The 21,120-nt window shown below is 52.3% G+C and overlaps 1 protein-coding gene across 2 annotated transcripts in view; it reads right to left on the reverse strand.

The window, feature by feature from the left end:
- The window catches only part of Col5a1 (collagen type V alpha 1 chain), a 151,573-nt gene that overhangs the window by 23,716 nt on the left and 106,737 nt on the right, over positions 1-21,120 (reverse strand). For both annotated transcript variants that reach the window (XM_021182371.3, XM_021182365.3), the window contains exons 33-50: positions 17,965-18,009; positions 17,802-17,855; positions 16,796-16,840; positions 16,101-16,154; positions 14,952-15,005; positions 12,079-12,132; positions 11,056-11,163; positions 9,714-9,803; positions 9,569-9,622; positions 8,379-8,486; positions 5,815-5,922; positions 4,497-4,550; positions 3,598-3,651; positions 3,398-3,505; positions 2,541-2,594; positions 2,330-2,437; positions 977-1,030; positions 98-205 (exon numbers count right to left, since the gene is read on the reverse strand). In XM_021182371.3, coding sequence (XP_021038030.1) covers positions 98-205; positions 977-1,030; positions 2,330-2,437; positions 2,541-2,594; positions 3,398-3,505; positions 3,598-3,651; positions 4,497-4,550; positions 5,815-5,922; positions 8,379-8,486; positions 9,569-9,622; positions 9,714-9,803; positions 11,056-11,163; positions 12,079-12,132; positions 14,952-15,005; positions 16,101-16,154; positions 16,796-16,840; positions 17,802-17,855; positions 17,965-18,009 — 1,314 coding nt within the window. The remainder of the gene's footprint in view (positions 1-97; positions 206-976; positions 1,031-2,329; positions 2,438-2,540; positions 2,595-3,397; positions 3,506-3,597; positions 3,652-4,496; positions 4,551-5,814; positions 5,923-8,378; positions 8,487-9,568; positions 9,623-9,713; positions 9,804-11,055; positions 11,164-12,078; positions 12,133-14,951; positions 15,006-16,100; positions 16,155-16,795; positions 16,841-17,801; positions 17,856-17,964; positions 18,010-21,120) is intronic.

Consider the following 21,120-nt stretch of genomic DNA (forward strand, 5'->3'; position numbering starts at 1 on the left):
CCCAGATCAGGGTGCACACGATGCAGGCACTCCAGGAACACAGCATGGCCTGTGTTCAGGGCTCTGCCCAGATACCACTGCATCTAGCATTACTCACAGGGCTGCCTTTGGGGCCATCATCTCCAGGAGGGCCTTTGGGTCCAGGGGGTCCAGCAGCACCAGAGGGGCCAGCCTCTCCCTTCTCCCCTCTTTCTCCTTTAGGTCCCTATGGAGGAAGAGGCTATGGTTTAGTTCTCAGAGCCCACTGGGTACTCACTTAGAGCCTGAAATGTGCTGGCCTACAGTAGGCCATCTATGGACCTACTGCTGCTCTTCACTGCCAGCTCTTTCCCAGTTTCCCCCGGGTCCCAGGACAGGGATGGTTGCTGCTCTTGCGACCTATTCTCCATAGCAAGCCCATATGTAACACAGGACAGGCAAAGAACCCTGCCCTTCTCAAACCGTCAAGGCCCGGGCTCAGCTCTATGCTAGGGCTGGCTCCTGGATTAATACAAGGCAGCTGGGGTTACTTGGGGTATCTCTAGCCCAGGGGTCTCAGGTACAGGAAACTGGGACATCTCAGTCCTCAGTCCGTCAGGATGCTTCTTAGGCCAACCTTTAGAGGTCTGGCTATTCTCAGGCTAGCCTTGAATGTCTACATCAGCAAGGTAGATATGGTCACAGTCACAGCAGCCTGTGAAAGGGCCTATATACCACAGATGGAAGTCACTGGTGGCCAGGAGTTGTGGGCTCATTGCTGAGGGCTGCCTGTGTACGCATATGTGCTCACCCCCACATCTGTGCACATGAATGCACGTAAGCTCACTCCCCACAGCATGCCACACTTCCCCACCACAGTTCTGTAGTGTGCAGCACAGCAGGGCCATGACTCCCATTTCACAGGAGGGGAAACTGAAGCAAAATTGAAGCTCCTGGTCTAGCGTCTTGTCAGTGTTCCCACTGGGCATGTCCTATCCCTCCTCCAGGCCACACTCACCAGGGGACCTCCTTCTCCTGGAAGGCCAGGCTCTCCAGCTTCACCAGGCTCTCCCTGAAGAGACAAGTCAGTATTAGAAGGTTCCCACACTGAGGTGCTAGCAGAGGGTCCACCTGCCAGCACCTGCCTATCTGCCCATCTGCCTTTGGGCATCTGGTGTTCAGGACTCTATAGAATCACGGTTTCTGTCTCCAGATAGCTCACAGATGGCAGTGAGAAACCAATTAGGAAGAAAGAGTGTGTGAGGGATGAGGGGGACGTGGGGGTGGGGGAAGGGGTAGGATACTGTACAAATCACAAGGGGATACCAGCTAAAGGCTGTCCCAAGCAGGTGCTCTGCTTCCTGACCACGGGTGTGACGTGATCAGCCACCTCACAGCCCTGCCTCCATGCCTTCCCCTAGCAACATGAGCCAAGCAAGCCTGGCAGCCTTAGAGTTGATTTCTCAGGTATTCTGTCCCAGCAGTGGGACACGTAACTAACACAGGACAAAAAGCAGGGTGGAGCGCAGAGGCCCAGCGCATTCTCCTGCAGCACTGAGACAGGAAGGCAGGGCCCTGGGGGTGGGGGTGGGGGGTGGCAAGTGAAGGCTGTGCAGGGGTGAGGCAGGATGGGGGAGACAATGGGGCCTCTACCCCTGCACCTGTTTCTCTGACCTTTCATATCATAAGGAACAAGAGCAGCATGTGCAGAGCAGAGCACCCCACATCAGAAGCAAGCCCTCACAATGGCAGGCAGCAGGCTTCCAACCCTCTCAAGGCTCAAGATGGCTTCCTAAGGCCATGCTCTCAGCACTCTGTGGAGCTCAGTCTCACACTGTAACTGTCATGGCACCCACTCACATGTTCACATATGTGTATTCAGAAATGTATGTGCACACATTCATGTGTATTCATGCCCACACTCTCCGACTCAGTGGCTCAGTCTCAAGGGCCAGGCCCTGACACCAACAGGAAGGCATGACAAGGCCCTCGCTGTGAGAGAGCAGGCCGTCAGAGCAAGCTCAGGGTGGAGGGAGAAAGGGGGACTTTCATCAGGTCTGAACTGGATGGAAGGAGGCTGTGGGGATTGGAGATCGGATGGGCACATTATTGCTTTAGGTTTTGCAAACAGCTGTTACAAATGAACACTGTCAGAGCTCCCACCTCAGGTCCATTAGTTTACTCATGATGGGTGCGATGGGAGTGTCTCTGCGCGAGCGCAACACACACACACACACACACACGAACGCATGTGTGCACATACACAGGCACACGAGTGCATACACACAGGCACACAGGACTATGTGTACACACAAACACACTACTTCTCGTGCAGCCGTGGGGCAGACACTAATACGGAGGCAAATATCACCTTTTCTCCGACTGCACCAGGGTTGCCAATCCCTCCAGGAGGACCCTGTGGCCCATCGGCACCTGGAGCTCCAGAGGGTCCTCGGGGGCCTGGTGGACCAGGAGGGCCCTGGGAAGAAGAAAGGCCATTGAGCAAGACAAGATGCAAATATCCGTCTCTGGAATGAAAACCAGAGGGAGCCATAGTGGGTCTCGATGGCATAGCTGCTTACCATCTGGCCCACGTCTCCTGTCTCGCCCTTTTCTCCTGGAGGTCCTGGCAAACCCTGTGGACAGAAAACTGTGGTGAGGTGCCACTCTGTGAGAGACACATGTGGCTCTCAGGATCTCCAGTCCCATGATGGTTCCTGGAGGCCCCGAAATGTGTTTCCATGAATCTACCAGCACGGAAGGATTAGGGCTCGAACACTGAGGACATAATCAGAGGAGAATGCAAAGATTTATGGGCAACAGTGCTTACGGTGGCTTCCCATAAACGATAAGCCTATTGAGCCGGCATCGGGGAACCTTCCGGATAAATCAAGTCCCCGCCATATGCCAAATACTACCAGTAACTCAAAACCGTGTTTTCCAAAGTAAAAGTCTTGTATCCAAGGAAGACTTAATGATGTTCAACCTGCCTCGTAAGATAAAATAAAGGCTGCTGTATGCTCTATAGAACACGGCGAGCTTGGGGCTTTACTGACACCAGGTAGAGTCATGTGGTAGGAACAGGTAGCCTAGAGGGCACTGGATGAGGTGGGCTGGGTTGATGCTGTCACTTCTAGGTCGTGTGTTTAGATGAGGACTCTGTACTCCTTTCTTACAGGACACTATTTCCCAGGATTCCATAGTAAATGTGGAAACAGCTTCCACTGTGTGTGTGTGTGTGGGGGGGTACACATGTATGTGTGTGTGTGTGTGTGTGTGTGTGTGTGTATGCATTCATATGTTTGGACTCACAGGATACTGGCAGCAAAAACTCTCTACTACTGAGGCTCAGTTTCCCTAGTCTTAAAATGACAGGAAGAATAGACCCAGCAAGAGACTGACACCTCTCCTAGAGGGTCCTGGGAAGCTCTGTGGTTACCTGCAATCCCACTGGCCCGGGGGGTCCTGGGAAACCTCTTGAACCTTCATCTCCTTTCTGCCCAAACAGGCCCTGCTGTCCACGAGGGCCAGGCTCACCATCTGCTCCCTGGAGAAAGGAAGTGAGCATGGGTGAGCTCACATGGATGGACAACAGGTTGACAGGCAGGCCTTGCTATGTTATCCGACACAGATACTCACCGAAGGGCCTGGCTGTCCAATAGGGCCTTGAGGACCGGTAGGCCCAGGAGGACCCTGCAAGGTGTCAAAAAGAAATTGGAATTGCAGATGAGTCCAGGAGTAGGACAATTCTGACTCCAGAAGTGGCTGGCTCCTACAGGATGTGAATATTAGTCCCCAAATGTGCCAGTCACCGAGGAATACCAACTATTAACATCATAGCATAAGCCAGGTTATAAGGTTGGAGAAGTGGGCAGGGCTCTCAATTCAACCATGACCATGTTGCTATGGGTAACAGAAGCAGGACAGGTCACTATGTGTCCTCTCAGCAACCGCCAAATGCCCCGTTGTGGCACATGGGACCCCTGGGACAACAAGGATCAGAGGCCTCAAATCTCCTAAGTGCTAGGCTAGGAAGGACTCCACCACGACCCCTGATGTCGTGCCGTCCTTAATCACCTATCACTGTGAGCGCAGGAACAAGGAGAGAGAAAAGCCAGTGGGAACAGAGCCCTGCTATTGGAGAGCCAGGGCCTGTAGAGAAGCCTGGTGATGTCATCTCAGGAGTAAGAACACTGACATTAATCGGGGGCTCATGGCACTGGAGAGGGCTGAAGCACCCACCCCCTAGCATCTCTGAATGCATGAAAGGTCAAGGTACAGATGGATGCCCTGCCTCTGCAGAGTTCTGTGGTGCTCAGTGCTGGGCCCCCAGGCAGATGCAGGACTGGTCATGGTCTCATGCCAAGAGATTTTCTCACACACCTGAACATACATGAATGTCCACATGTGCATGAGGCATTCTCAGGAAAGAAAGTCAATGGTGTGACCCGGGAGTTGGCAGTGCTGGGGTCATGGAGTATGAGCCCAGGGTATACCTTCTGTGCTCAGCAGCCGCCCCTGCACACTCACACTCTTACCTGCTCGCCTTTGTCGCCCTTGCTTCCCTTCTGCCCTGGCTCTCCGATCTCTCCCTGGGGATGGACAGGGAGGAGGCTGTTAGTGTGTGCCTCTCTTGGTCCAGGACTAGCCAACAGAAAGCATTTCCTTATATGAATTTGATATCCTTTCTGAACTTGATGTGTGTACACAGATGTGTGTGTGTGTGTGTGTGAGAGAGTGTGAGTGTGTAGAGGTACAAATCCATATGTGTGCACGTGGCCTGCATGTGTGTGTCTGTACATGTGTCTGCATGTGAGCACTCTGAGGAGGCCAGAAGAGGGTGTTAGATCCCTTGGAATTGGAATTACAGGCAGTTGAAAGCTACCACATGGGTGCTAGGAACTGAACCCCAGATAAGAGCAGCAGTGTTCTTAATCACTGAGCCATCTCTACAGACCCCCTAATTGCTGTCTGTTCCATTTCACAATGGCCTTGAACTCGCCTCTGTAGACCAGGTTAGCCAGCCAGAGAACCCAGAGATCTTTCTGTTTCTACCTCCCCAGTTCCGAGATTACAGACACAGCACCACATCTGGCTTTTATAACCAAGGATTGGGGGTGTCAAACTCATGTCCTAAGCTTGCAAGACGAGCACTTCACTGAGTGAGAGAGACATTTCCCCGTCCCTTTGTTTCCTTTGTGATACTCGGATTATTGCCAAGGTGTTAATAGTAGGCATGGCGATGTGGTGGACTAATGTCCTCTCTGGTGTTTCTGTTGGACTGCCTCCCACACAGAGACATAAGACTAAGACGTCCTTTGTGCAGAGGTGACAAAGTCAGAAATATCACCAGAGAACTATGACAAATGGAGATCGGCCCTGAAGAGCTAAGCTGTACCATCTTTCCTTAATGAAGTATAAAATCCAGGCTCCTCTGTAATGGTATCAGAAATAGCAATAAAAACAGAGCTTCGATCATTCAAGAGAAGATGCTTAAAAATAGACTCAGAGTAAAATCTCATTAAATCCAGCCCCACACAGTCCCCAATCTGAAAGGGTTCAGGAGGGAGCAGGGAGTAATTTCTTCGGCTCTGGCTGTGACCTGCACACGTCTCAGGTGACGGCAGAGTTGCTGAGGAACCCAGTGCTTTCCAGGCTCCCCCCAGCCACACGACACACACTACAGGTCTTGTTTGTTGCCATTTATTTGTGTGCTAACTTCAAAATCACCCCTCTGCCAGGTTGAGGGGGCACAGCACTGCTCTGCCCATCGAACCCTCTTTATCATATACACTGCTGTTTAAAACCCTTCCACCCACTGCCTGCCTGGCCACACACACTCCAAGTCCTCCATACCTTATCTCCATCTTCTCCAGGAGGACCCACTGGGCCGGCTGGTCCAGGGAGCCCCACGGGACCTTGGAGGCCATCTCGGCCAGCTGGGCCTTGTGGACCTTTCTCGCCCTAGAGAGGACAGGCAATTGAGACTCAATATGGTTTCATATTGGGAACACCGTGTCATGGCTCCTCACCCGAGAGGGACACAGGGGAGGGAAGCCAGGGCTTTGAGGGAGTGGTTAGGACCATCATGGTCCTAACATATCAGCCAGTGGCATGGAAGCCAATTCCAACCAGTCTGGACCCTGAATGGCAGGCACCTTGCTGTGCCAGGGCCACGCTCAAAATGACACATGATTAAAACCTCACTGAATCCAGCCCCATAGAGTTCGGTCTGAAATGGCTGAGAGGGGGGCAGGGAGCAATGTAGAAGGAAACACGAGCAAACCGAGGCACAGCTGACGCTGTGGTTTGGACCCCATAGTGGTGAGGGCCTGCTGCTCTGTGGAGGCTGTGGGGATGTGAGGAGCTGGAGGCGGGGAGAGGAAGGACGGCACCACACTTGTTCTGGAGAACTAGGACCTGCCCACCCCGTTCCTGGCTCCCACGAGATGAGCACCTCTGGCCCAGCATGTCCTCCCGACTAGATGCTCCCTCTCACTATACCCCACAGCAATGGAGCCAACCACGAACCGAAACCTCTGGAACCACCGGGCCCAAACAAATCCTTTTATTTAAGTGGTTTTGCGCAGATATTTGTCAAAGTGACAGGAAGGTTACTAGCAGAGCTTGTGAACGGAAGTCTCTGAGCCGGTTTGGCCTCCTCCAAGCTGGTGAGCAGAGACCACACTGTACTCCGGGGCCTGAGCAGCAGCAGCTTCCGCAAACTGTTATTCTGTCAATTCTTTGTGAACACCCTGCCTGTGCACACACAGACACGCATACACACATGCACACATGCCATGTGAGCACACACATACACATAAGCACAAATAAACAAGCACACATGCACGTCCACGGTCATGTTCACACACAGGAGATTACGCGCAAGCATACCACACATGCAGACCTACACACATGTACAAATGCATGCAGACATGCATATTCATATATATACATGCATGGCATGTCCTGCACACAGACATACATATACAAAATTATTGTTTCTCAGAACTCTGACTTGCTCTACTCATGGCTGCTCCTTCATAACCCTGGGAGCTCACCTGTTCCTGCTAATGCTTGGTTTTGATGAAATCCCATCATCCATGAGCAACAGGCATTTTCTCACCTCAGCTAGGAATTCCTTTCTTCCAGTGTCACACAGAAGGAAATTGTGTGCAACAGGAGGGGACACAGATGCTTCGTTAGCTCACCCCACCCTTCCTGCACTCCAGTCCCTCTCTTCCAAGTCAGTCTGTCCTCCTTCTGCTCGTACGTGCTCCGGCAGGTCCAGGACTTCCAAGCTTCTTGGCCTGCATTCCCTATCAGGCTGGGAGTTTGCAGAGACCCCAGACACTCTCTCAACGTTTTCCTCTTGCTAGAGCTATTCTGAGAGATAGTGAGCTTGTCCTGCTTAGGGCGGTTCTTGCAAGGTTTCTGCTTAATTAAGTCTTGGGAAACACCGAGCTTCCTTCAGGTGAGTCTGTGAGCTCCACGTGTCCTGAACCTCCAAGAACTGCTGTGTTGCACACAGAATCCAGCTGGCTCTGTGTCCTGGGCTCCTCACTAAAAATGCCACAATGCTATCAACTGCCAACAGTACGTTGCAAGGTTCTCCATGGTACTGATGTCCCAGTGTGGTCTGAATGCCTTTCCTCCTAGTGAGCCCAGAGAGCAGGACACAGAGAGCATAGAGTGTCACTAGCAGAAGTCAGTGAGCCAATGTGTCTGGCTCAGTGCTCCATGCCGATCCTCCACCAAGCTTCCTGCCAGCACTCTGTGCTCACAAGGGGAAGCTGGGATGGAATCTACCCCACAGCCGTGGGCAATCAGGGCTGATGGGAGGCCATGGAGCTACACATGAACTGGGGGTATAAATGGGGGCTGGGGGCCACTAATGGATCAGAGAACCATGCCGGGTGATGAGAGAAGGGCTGTGTGGAAACCCAGGCTTCAGAGACCTTTCAGAGCCCAGTGAACTCAAGCCTTAAGGGGGACCTGTCCTACTTTCTGGGGACCTGCCTGCTGTCCTCTGCCAGTATGTCCCTCCTGTGCTCTCTCATCAATAAAGGGGCCACCCATTCCCAGATATTCGTTGTTTTCCTAAAAGGCCCAGCCATGGGGTGAGGCCAGTGGAGAGATGATGCTCACTCAGCAGACAGTATGTTCCAGCTACTCCAGAGCACAGAGGCTAAACAGAGAGCAAGTTTTATAGGGACACACTATGTCTAGCCACTGTGACGTCAGCATTCCGGGCAGGCCAGGCTGAGCTGCCTAGGACTCCTCAGAGTGTCTACCCCTGTAGGATAATCAGACTCCACAGCCTCTGCCTCCTCCCACCCCAGAGGAGTGCACATGGAGATAACGCAGCAGGAAGGACTAGACCAAACATGGAAGGGACCCCAATCTCAAGTGGCACTTACAGGAAGTCCTTTCTCTCCAGCAGGCCCCGGAGGTCCCTGAGGCCCAGGTCTCCCTGGAATTCCGATGGGCCCAGCGGCACCAGCTGGTCCTCTCTCCCCTGGAGAGCCCTACAGTGCAGTAAGAAAAGGGCTTGCATTAGAGGTTCTTGAACCATATGGGAAGACTTCGTTAATGGGTCACACCACTCATCCCCCTACTTTAGAGGCCTCAGTGGCTCTCTACATAGCTTTCTATAAGCACGGACTATTTGATCTAGTACTTAAGGCTATTGTTAGGCTCTTTCTTAGCTCTTTACCTCCCTTAATCCATCTTACACATCCACTCTCTCCCATTAAGCGTCTGGGAATAAGTCTTACTTTGTGTCTATCTTTGATGGTCTTTTCCAGAGGCCTGGCATCTACCCATGCCTGTAGGGTCTGCCTGCCCACAAAGTGCTCATAGATTTAGAGGAGGAGGTCCTAGACCAGGGGGTAGATATTGATGGTAATGGGGATCCAGGCTAAGCTTAAGGTCACATTAAGAGCGCAACACAGCCTGCAAGCCTCTATATGCCCTATCAAAAGGAAGGCTAGTTTCTTACCCCATTTGACTTGCCTATTCTGGAACTCAGCTAGGAGAGGTCACTTCTAAACTCAGCTGGGCTTTATACCTGAGCACAGCCATCAGGCTGGCTTGAAGGGTGCAAAGCTGACCGTCCTTACTCATACGAGGGGAGGAACAGTCTCAGACACTGAGCCACAGCTAAAGGCCTGGTAGTGCAGGATCATAAAGCCTTTCACATCTGGGATTCTGAGATTGATGAGGGGCTAGCTAGTTCATGAGGGACATGTGTTAGGCTCCTGGACTGCAGGCTAGAGATAGACCCCTTCCCTGCCTGTGCCGGGTAGCCCAGCCTGCTCTAGGAGATGTCTTTGAAGTTCATAAGAAGAATGCTTACTGACCTCTCTGCTGACCCAAGAGGTCTACACCAAATGTGGGCCTCTCTCCTTGCCTCCATGCCCAGAGAGGTCACTTGTAGTTCTCTAAGCTGCCACTTTTCTGCCATACTAAGTGGCCCTCTGGCTCTATCAAGCCAGCCTCTGGCTCAGGGATACTGTCCCCCTGACACACTTGATGGGGACCTTGGCATCCAGCATGCCCTCCCGGCTCTTGTTTCTAGGATAGGATATGATGCAAGGCTTTGACTTACCGCAGGACCTGGTGGGCCAGGGGGGCCTTCGCTGCCTTTGAGTCCAAGGGCTCCCTGAGAAACAGTAAGAATTTAGGTTGAGGGCCTCAGACAGAGCCCTAGGGCTGTGTGCCATGCCACTACACCCACCTGGCCCCTCACTCACCACGGGGCCGGGTAGCCCTCGGTCCCCAGGGAATCCACGCAATCCTGGAGGGCCATCCTTCCCAGGGAGGCCAGCAGGACCCGGGTCACCCTGAAAAAGAGAGCCAGGGTTAATCCCACCCGGAAACTCCAGTGTTGACTTCGCACCAACCTCCAGGATCCAGGACCCATGTCTGAGGAGCAGGGGGAGGCTTCTGTCAAGACCCACTGAGGGTCTGGGTTGACCTGAGCTTTCTCTAGCCCATTGGCTTTACAGAAATTCTCTCACTTTATTTTGAGTTGGAGGCTGAGGATGGAAGCCAGGAACGGACATATCTTCTCTACTCTCTTCGTGGACTTGAGCTCAGCCCCTGCACACACCTGGAAGCCATGGTTTCCTGACTGGCTCTGTGTATAGATCTGGGGAAGGGATTCCAACTGTGACTGACTCTCTCCCTCTCTCTATCTCTGTGCTTTCTCAGGTCCCAGACCTGCCAGGTCCAGCAGGGCCATAAGAGGTTGAATGGGAACGGAGAGAAATCAAAGTTCTCACTTGGGTTGGGCTCCTCCACGGGCCTGTGCCAAGCTAAGGACACCCCAGTGACTTGTGGCTAAAAAGTACAGCCATTCAAGGAACTTGCTCTCAGATCAATGACCACCAGGGCACCATGGGGGCGTGCCTCCCCTGATGCTGCAAAGGCTAGAGTGTTTTCCAGAATTCTTCCTGGTGAAAGGCTCACGCCTTTAATTCCAGCACTCAGGAGGCAGAGGTGGGTGGATCTCTGTGAGTCTGAGGACAGCCTGGTCTACATGGCCAGTTTCAGGCCAGCCAGGGCTACACAGTGAGACCCTGTTTCAAAACACCAAAAACAGACTAAGAGCCTGTGTCTTTAGTTCCCCTCAAGGAAACCTGAAGGTTTTAATGCTAACACACAAGCATTACAACCACAAATTTGGGACACCCCAGCAGGCTGAACAAACTATAAAAAGGCCTAGCATTGGGCACAAGGCTGGGGATACGTTCATTTTCCACTTTCAGAATCTATTTGCAGTGTGTCCAAGTGAGGGGGTTTCAAAGGACCATTCTCTACCAGATCTGTATGCTGTTAGACTTGGGGCCTTTAGTCTGCTCCGGGAGCAGTGGGCGGCGAGGGGAAGGCGCACTCCATGAGGCCTGGGAGGGTTTGATCCCTACAGAAGCCCTGCCTCAGTTCAAGCCAAACAGATCTGAACATGTGAATTTCAGAGATGCATTTGTTTGAGAAATTACCCATCTGTCCAAAAGGATCAAGAGAAAACACAAAGTTCTGATTTTCTAGAAAAAAAAAAATATGAGCCTGGCATGGAAGCTTCCAGAAACTTACCTTCGTCCCTTCTTTCCCAGCAGCACCTGGGAGGCCCTGTTCACCAGGCGGGCCTGGAGGACCAGGGTGGCCACGCTCACCCATGGGGCCCGTCTCTCCTGTGGGACCCTATGGGGAGAGACAATGTTGTTACATGTTCACATGTTGGTTTTGAGTAGCTTACAAAGGAATGATCTTTTCCTCCAAGCCTGGGTACAGCTCTGTCTATGGTGATGCCCACAGTGGGCCTACCACTGGATACAGCCCTGATTATGGTGATGCCCACAGTGGGCCTACCACTGGATACAGCCCTGACTATGGTGATGCCCACAGTGGGCCTACCACTCCTTTCTACTCTTTCTCAAGACTCCTCATGCCAGCCAAAATGACTCCTCATGCCAGAAGGAGACGATGAAGCCAGGTAGACAGCAGTAGCCACGGCTGGTATCCTCCTGCCCCCGAACCTCTCTGGAGGCTGTGTTTCTAGGGTGTGTTCAGAAAGATGCTGAGGGCTGCCATATTTGCCACAGAGGGGAGAAGGCCTCATGGGCTCCAGTTCTGTGGTGACATCAGGTGTCAGCCCCTTACTTCTCATTATGTCAGGTGTGGCTTGCTAAGTGGCAAGGTGACAGGTACTTACTGTCCTTGGCTCTAAAGCTGTCAGCCCTAGCTGGAACCTATACCCTTCACTGATCTGTGCTGGTTGGAATCAGAACTCCACGACACTGACTGGTATTCCACAATGGGACAAGAAGATCCCACTGGCCCCTGTGCCCTTGGGGAGACTCAAAACTCTAGAGCCTGGCCCTGACTGTTCTGGGGTCACCTGAGCTCTGCTGCCAAGCTCAGGGCAGTGCTCCATGAGTCACCTGCTTTGTCTCAGCACAGCCCCTTTCAAGAGGTTTATCTACTACATTTAGCACATACCTCCCATGGGACTTATGCCTCTCCACCAGTGGGGTCCACCCCTCTAGAAAACTGACCGTAGCCCCATGTTTCTGTAACTCCAGAGAATCCCAGCCCCAGGATGCTGCAAGGTCTCACCTGAGGGCCAACCACTCCTGGGGGCCCTGGAGGGCCAGTCTTGCCTTGGAAACCCTGTGGAGAGAGTCAGGCAGCTGAGGGCCATTGCAGAGGCACCCCCATCCTGATGCAGTCTCAGAAGCCCGTCCCCCACCTGTCCCCAATGGCTGTGTGCCCAATGCTCAGTTTGAAGTCATGCCTTATGCTCCCCTTCCCATATTAATTTCATGAAAGTACTGGAGCTAAGAAGGTTAGCTCCACACTGTGTCTTTGTGCTGAGAAATGGATTTGTAAGCCTGTTATTCCCCCTCATGTCACCGCGTGTTCATTTTCTGAGGACACATAAGAACCATCTCGGGGCTGGTGCTCATTAGCAACGTCGTGGGACTTTTTAGCCTTTGTTATCCATGTCTCTGACTCCCGGCAGGTGACTCGCCAGCCTGCTTCTTTTCGAATTTAGGACAGGTAGGAGCAGGGTCTGACTGCTCTCTGAAGCTGTCAGCTCCAATGTGTTACTTTAAAGTCACTTCATAGACCCTGACTCCTTGAGGATCTGAGTGTTTGTGCCTAGAATGGCCCAGGCTTGCCTCCCACTCGCCTCTGCTTCCCAAACTCTCCTATGGAGCAGGAGGCTGAAGAAAGTCAAGCTTGATTTGGGGCATGATGATGGAGTAGGCACAATGAGATGCACTGGTGTGTACTTGGCACCCTTGTACACCTGGCACTGCCAGGTGTACAAGGGTGGATCTACCCAAGGGCAGTATAGCTGTGCAGAGGTCATAACTATGGCGTGAGGGTGAGCAGATGGCTCAGGGACAGCAGGCAACAAGCTACTATCACACACAATTCACTGGCCTCAGCAGACTCTGCCCTGTAGACCCCAGAGGGCTCTTCTCTCTCAGCACAACTCACACAGGGGGCAGACATGGCCATTTCTAAGACACATTTCTCAGATGGTCAAAAGCAAAGAGTGAAGGAGAGGTCAGGAGGGAGAAGTGTCTGAGAGGAGCCAAAGCTCTGCTTACGGCAGTGTTAGCGGGGAGGGCAAACAGTCCCAACTGCCCTTTCCTGTGGTTGAGGCGGGGGCACACAGTGAATACCCCAGCACTCTGAAGGCTCAGCTGCTCCAAGTCTGGCATCCTGGGGTCACAAGTGCAGGCAAGGCCACAGGCAAGCACATGCTCTTTTTGAGATAGGGTCTCTTTCTGGACCCAGAATGGACGCACTTGCTCGCCTTGCTGTCTGGCCACAGTCACTCTAGGGTGACGTGCCTGATAAGGAGGGAGATGGTCTTCTGCTCCTCACTGACAAACAGGCTTTGGCTCCCGTTAAGGAGAAGTAACCGCCATTTGTGTTCATTGGAGGAGGAAGATGGAGAAGAGGAAGGGGAGGAAAGGAAAAAGAAAACGAGGAAGTCTACTCTAGAGAACCATGGACGAGTCTCAGAGAGAGTCAAGATGGCCAGCAGCGGCATGCAGCACCCCAGTTTCTACAAAGGTAGCTGGACATGGTAGAAGTTGCTGGAAATTATACTTTTCCAAGCAAATTAGGAGGCTTAATTTTCTGCAGAATGAGTCTGAGGGAGAAAAGCATGCAGTATGCAAAACTCTTCTCTCTTGTCTCCTTGGAAAGGCATCAGAGGAAAATGTGCAAAGCTCTGAAGAAACGTTTTAATTTTTCTCTCTAAACAAAAGAGCAAGGTAATCTCCATTTATCAGCCAGCACAGGCTGCTCAAACACCAGCAAAGGCGTAATTAAAAGATTTCACGTCCCTGTGTGCTGAAAGACAGAGAAGGACAAGCAGGTACTTCACACTTTAACACGTGTTAAAGCAGGTACCAGGAAACAGACGGGGTGGTCAAAGGCCCACATCAGAAATGCCAGTTTCAGCCATGAGAGCCCTCACTCCAACCCCAGTACAATGAACAGGATGCAATGGCACAGGACCCTGTCAGGGAGGAACGCTTACACCGGTACAAACTGGCCTTTAATATGGATAAGGCAGAGCCACACAAAGAGAACGCACATGTATCACCTGCACTTCGAGGTCTCAGTTGCTCAAAGTCTGGAATCCCAGGATCACAAGTGCAAGCAAGGCGACAAATGTGCACATGTTCTTTTTGAGACAGGGTCTCTTCCTGAACTCAGAGTTGACCCACTGGCTGGCCTCACTGGCTGGCCAGTCCTAGGAATGTATCCTCTTGCCCACTTTTCCAGCACCAGGGTTACTGACTTGTGCTGCACGCTAAGCTTTCACATCAGTGCTGGGGATAGTTCAGATTCTCATATTTGCCCAGTCAGGCACTTTACCCACTGAGCCATCCCATCTCTCCCACACAGCATCTTCTTTATAGAGGAGGCGAAAGGCTTCATTCCACTCCTTCCCACCAGCTCCCCAGGGCTGAAATCTCCCAGATGGACAAAGCTGGTGTCTGTGCGAGGCCCAAGGCCCATGGCCCTTGTCATGAGGTTTTGTAGCCTAAACAACCAGCTCTCCACAAATACAGAGCCTCCCAGGTACTTTTCCAAGTAAGGCCTGTGGTATCCCAGCAAGGCTACACTCACGGTTACCCTCAAAAAATAAAGGTTCTTGTAATGCCAATGCACTGTGTCCTGATGCTTTCAACATGGCCTCTGGCCAAAGCTGCTAAAACATGCAAAGAGCCATTGTTGGGTTTCCACTGTGACATCCTGGGGCTCCCGCCCACCCGACAGCCTGACCTTAAGTCAACAGCAGATTGGCTGGCCTACAGGAAGCCTTGCCAAGGCCTTTGGTCTTTCCCGGGGAGGAAGGGGCTCCTGACTGTGCCAGGCAGCCAGCAGCATTGTAGGCGGTGGGAGACCCAGCCAGAGAGGCCAGGAACAGCCATGTCCCCAGCACTTGTGATACTCACGGTCTCCCCTCTCTGCCCAGGGTGTCCAGGGAGTCCGTCCTTGCCTGGTGGGCCCTGGGGAAAGAATCAGAGCAATGAAGGCTCACTCAGCAACTCAGAGAAGCAGGGGGCAAAAGTGACTGTCATCATAGTGGCTGGGACAGTGATTGTGGAACTAATTGCGGTGGAAGAACCTGCCCCACAATCCCTATAGCTACCCCAAGGGGTTAACAGGGGCAGAGGAGGTCAACCCAGCTCCCCAGACTCGAGCAGGTGGGCAGCCTGGCTACACTGGGACCCTCAAATGTCTATCTTGACAAACCCCAAGGAAGGACCATAACTCCAGAACCCAGAGAGAGGTCTGGACTTTCCTGGCCATGAACCTCCCTCTGCTGGTGTTCCTTCCCTTCTGTGGACCTCCCACGCCAGGGACCCTTCCCTCCTAGGGACCTTCCATGTCACAGACCTTCCCCTGGCTGTGGTCCCTCCCCTAATGTGGACTTCCCCTGCCATGGACTTCTGCATGGGCCTTCCCCTACAACAGATCCTTTGCGGGCATGGACCTCCCCTGGCATGGGTCCTCACTTTCCCTGGGCCTTCTCCTGTCATGAGCCCTCCTTTGGTATGAATGCTCATTTGCTGTGGGATAGCCCCTACCATGCGTCTTCTTCTGCGGGCACTCCCCTGCAGTGGGTGGGCCCTGAGTGAGCCTTCCCCTGATGTGGACTTCCGCTTGGTTCCTGGGGAGGACCCAGCTTTGGTTTCTGAAATGGCCCCAGGAATGAACAAAGACCTTTCTGTGGTTTTGCAGCACCAAGGCTGCTACATTTGTGTGGTTACCCTAGACATTAATGCAAACCTAGGCAGAAGGTCACTATGGTCTCAATGGCAGCAGGACCTACTACAGGAGGTCCACACCAGGGCGAGGACCTCACAGGGCATGTTCATGACAGGGAAAGTCTGTCTAGAACTAAATGCTCTCCTGAAAAGAAGGCTTGCATGGGTGGGGGGCCATAGCCACAGCCTTAGCAGCTGGGTTTCAGAGGTTGTCTCCACTGCCGACCCAACAGGAGTCCAGCATGCTCGTCCACTCTCCCCATAGCCTAGGGAGATGAGAACACTGATGGGGAACCTGCTCTACCCACCTCCATGGAAGAAAGCATGACTTACCGGGGGACCTTTGGGTCCAGGAAAGCCGGTGGGACCTTGAGGTCCGTTGGGTCCCTGGGAACAGAGAACGTCCAGTTTGAGGAGGCATTCTTCCTGCTAGCAGCCCCCTCTGTTTCCCCACTGTGGCACTGGATGCACCTAAAATGTTTTCTCTGTTTATCCTGGCCCTGCTTTCCCCATTTGAATCTAGAGGAAGTGAGAAGATAGGGAGTAGATGCCAGAGAGAAGTTAGGAGGGTGGGAGACGAGAGATAGGTAAGATAGATACTAGACAGACAGACAGACAAATAGATAGGCAGGCAGGCAGATAATAGATAGATAGATAGATAGATAGATAGATAGATAGACAGACAGACAGATAGACCAATAGATAGGCAGATTCTTCGCTAGGAAATCTGGTGGCCAAGATACATGGCAATGCCCCAGAGTCCTCTGTTCTGTATGATGTCAAGAGTCGATTACTGTGGTGACGGTCACCTCTAGCACACTAAGGTCAGGTCCAAAAGGTGGGATGAGACTCCTCCCCAAGGAACACATCACTTCTGTATATGGACCACCTTGGGTCTCAGCAAGCCCACTGCTCCTCTGCAGGACACTGTTGGCCTCCTTCACTGGCCCACCCAGGGCTAAGTGTATGTTTGGGGCCAGATTTGTCCCTGGAAATCTCCTCAAAGCCCAGGCCTGGAAGACTCTTACCCGTTCACCAGGAGGGCCAGCTGGGCCATCACCTCCAGAGTTGCCCTGTGGCGGGAGAGAAAAGGTCACCATGATTGCTCTCTCAAGGTCATCCTGACCCCAGTGCAGTGTTGCAGCAGTGAGCCTCAGCTCTGTGCTAGCCTGCCTCTATGCACAGCCAACTATGGAGCCTGCATGAGCAGGATCGGGACATTTCCAGAACAGGTCCCCATGACTAGCTGGACACAGGCTGTGCTCAGCCAAGAACACATAAAAAATGACTTGAAGAACAGAAGGCTCAGCTTCAGGACCATTCCATGTACCCAGCTGGTTCTCTGTTAGGGATGGGTCAGCTAACTGGAACCTCCTCTCAGTAACACACACCTCACCTTGAGGAATTATTTTTTTAATATTTATGTGCATGGTTGTTTTGTCTGTGCATCAAGCCTGGTGCTGCAGTAGACGGCATCAGATCTTCCAGAACTACAGTGACAGATGGTTTTGTGCCACTATGTGGGCGCTGGGAACCAAACCTTGGTCTTCTGCCTCTTCAGCCCCCTATTCGTGATTTTTACTGGTTAGAACCGGACAGCTGTGCCATGCTTGGCTTTCCCCTAGATTTACAGCAGGGGGAGCTTGCTTCATTCCTGGGCATGAGGGGGTCCTTGCAGGGGTAGGCAGAGTTTCTGCCTGTACCAGAAAGAACCTTCTAAGAAAGAGCTCTACAGTCCCCAGCCACCTTTACCAGAAAAAAAACAAAAACAAAAAACAAATGAGGCTTCCCCACCAGACCTTGGTGGCTTCCTGGGTCTGAAGCTACACAAAAATGGGGAGGGGGAGGGCTGTCCTTCCTCTGTTTGTCTTGGGTCTTTTGGGGGCTACCCTCAGCCATGTTTGCTGAAGTTTGCTGAAGGATGCTAGCAGGCAGAATCCCTTTACTGATGTTCAAGAAAACTGTTCTTTTTATTGTTGTTACATGAAAAGGCCACTGACCTCCCTCTCCTGCCTCGAAGGACCAGGAACATACCTTAGGGCCAGGCTTTCCCGTGATGCCCCGTGGGCCTCGTTCACCCCGCGGGCCCTGAACGATAGACAGAGAGAAGGCAGGCCAGTTAGCTCAGGGGCTTCAGACTCACAGAGCCCACCCACCTACACCCCATATCCTTTGCCACAAGACCGGTTACGGTTACCGTTGGGCCTCTCTGTCCCCGTGGTCCTGGCTTTCCAGGTGTCCCCTAGAAACAGAGAATTGGATGTGAGTCACACGGGGCATGTATGGCCCTGCTCAGCATGCCACTCTCCCCCTCCCCACCCCCGACTCCCCGACTTCATGAGTCCAGAGTGAGGCCTGGAGGGCCTATCTGGGGGTGAATGGGAGAGTATAGGACAGAAATACTGATGGGCAATGTCTGCTGCTTCGCTGGTTCATTTGCTCCCTCCCTCCCCCCACCCCTCCCTCTTTCCCTTCTCTCTGCTCCTTTTAGTAGGCACAGAAATCATTACATGAAGAGAGAAGAAAGTCAACTCCTATCACACATAATTTTCTTCTGCTACTGTTAAGAATATTAGGCATTAAATTTTCATCAGGCTCTGCAAGCGCGAAGGGAAACTGCAATTTAACGTATAAATCATATATCGAAGAGTTCCCAGCATCGCTCGGAGTTCAGTCCTTTTTCTGTTGCTGATCTGCATTTTCCGAACCACGGAAAGCAAATGCGTGGCATTTATTTTCTGTTTTTTACCATAGCAAGGATATAATGGCCGGCAAGTGCAGTTTACCCACAGCACACAGACGTAATGGATGGAGCTCAGAGGCTCCTGTGCGCTGAGGTTCATCCTGGGTTTATCCCGGTCTCTATCAACAAAGCTAGGTCAGCTTATAGCTGAAGCCACAGGATGAGTCTCTCCCTAGCATTTTCTGCCTTTCTATATCAGAAGCAAAACAGTCTCCCATTTTTTAAAGGCATTTATGAAACAATTCATAGCAAAGGAATTATGGCTGTTGGTTTGTTTGTTTTCCTTAACAAACAAACTTACTTGGTCCGGTTACCTTCAGGTCCGACTCATGCTTCAACTCTGTGACAACATCCTTTGGCTTCAGGTAAACATTTGCATATAAATGAAGTAAAATACCTCCTCTCTTCTCATGCTAAATGTGTGCCCTTATCGACATTTATAAGCAACCTGACTCACCTGGGTATGTGAGCCAGGCTGGGCTGCGCACACCTCTGTCCCTCTCTCACCTTTAGCACCACCTGGATCTCAATTCAGATCCCATCTGACCTTGCAGCACACCCGGGACCCAGGTGCAGCCTGCCCTGATGTACTGGGGCATCTAGACACCCAAGTCTTGGCAGCAGGCAAACAGGTTTCGGCTCAGGTTCCATCTGGGTCCTCGGGCAGCATGGTGTTCAGCAGGGCCTGGGGTAACCTAACCCGCACTAGAGCTTAGCCCAATGAGCACACTGTACCTCCAGGACTCCCTCACAGAGAATTGCTCAGGTGCACCCGGTCTCTAGTCCCTGCCAGGAAAGAACAGGAGGTCCCTGAAACAGCCTTGCCTACAACTCTCCCAGAGCCAGAGGCAAGCTGATGTATAAAGAGCCTTGGATTTGTTGGGAGACTTCAGTGGGGCCTTCCTCTCCTGGGACCCCTCCAAGGGGCAGGGTAGAGTCTCTTCATAGAACACCGCTTTGCATGTATCATAGCACTGCCTTGAGCTGCTGCTGGCTTGAAACAGTGCAGCCTTGCTTCTGATGGTTTCCCATTTAACCTCCCACTGTCAGGCACAGACATGAGCCACTGGCTCTGCAGAAGCCAGATCTCTCGTAACAGAGGACTGAAGTGTATAGGTAGCACTGGGTAAGTGGCAAACACACACACACACCATGTAAACCCTGCCTGGCATCCAATACCAGAGGCAGCCTGCAAGCAGAGCTGGTTGGTCTCCAGGGTGCAGCACACACTGGCCCGCTTCACAGCCCTCCCGATCCTCTCCCACATGGAACCAGAACTACCTTCAAAACTCTCCCCAGAGTTACCCCCATGACTAAACCCTGGCTACCTTGGGATAAAGACACTGTGGAGGCAACACTGTGGAGACACTCCACACCCTCCGCCAGCCCAGGCCTCTACACTGGGTTCAGCTACTCCAGCTTCTCTAAGCAGTTCTGCTTCCCTCCCCACCCCCTGACTCCCTTTCTGGTCTCAGCAGGAACATCTCTGCCTCCTGGAATTACCCAGGTCTAGGGGCTGGGTTTCTCCTTCCTTGCATGCTCATTACCCTTGAGCACTGGTTACAGGCTGTTCCTTATCTTGCTCAGTCATTGAAGCATCCCCTGCCTGGTAAGCTCCTAGCTTAGCAAGGACTTAGGAAACGTGCAATGCAAGTGAATGAGCTGCCTTCCATGAAGCCCCATGTCACTAAGGGACCCACAGCACAAGCAAACAACAGGGTAACACAGCCTGACCCTTAGAGCTGGCGTTCATTCAGGATATGATTTTGCACCCGAGGCTGTTTGCAAGGCCAGCCCAGCCTCCAGCATCCATGGCCAGTTAGGGAAGCCAGCCATACCTTGTGGTCCAAGGGTACCCACTTTTCTGTTGGGCTCTTGCTTAGGCCAAGTAATAACCCACGAGCTCCCCATTCTACCCCTGCAGCATATTCCACACCTGTGAGACCCAGGACCACTTTTTGCCGGGAGCACCTCCAAATATTTTTAGGGCACAACCCTCCCCCCCAACCACTAGTCAGATGACCCTAGATAAAGAGTCTGACTGAGAGAGAGGGATAGAAGATAAATGGTAGACAGATGGATTGAGGGAGGGACTGATGGATGGACAGACAGAAAATAGATGGATGAAGAGAAAATTGAAGATATGTAGAAAAACAGAAAGATGATAAAGGGCCTGCATGAGAGAGGAAATGGTGGCAGTAGAGAGCGTCCTCTCTGTGTGCTCTCTTCCAGGACAACTCTACTTTCCACATTGTGAGGCTAGTGACCACCAGCTTGTCTGCAGTGACCCTGAAGTCATTCTCCTGGCTTTCAAGAGCTCATAGACTCTGCTTTACACATGGCATATGGCATTGTGATGAAGCAATGTTGCATGAGAAAGACCATGTGTGCTCTATGTCATGGAGGAAAAGCAGCCAGGAACACTCTCTTCTGTGTCCCCAGCCACCAACGGCCTCTCTGTGCCCCGCATGTTCAAGGTCCATGATGACCATCACACTCCATCTCTCAACGAGCTACCAGTGCTTAGGCTCTGTGACACCACCCAGAGACATCCAGGAGGGCTTCTGCAGGGGAGGTCTGAGCCAACCGCAACATCACAGAAGGTAGGTG

This window comes from Mus caroli, unplaced genomic scaffold, assembly GCF_978045245.1.
Source record: "Mus caroli unplaced genomic scaffold, Mus_caroli_1 scaffold_2, whole genome shotgun sequence".
In the NCBI taxonomy this organism is placed as follows: domain Eukaryota; kingdom Metazoa; phylum Chordata; class Mammalia; order Rodentia; family Muridae; genus Mus; species Mus caroli.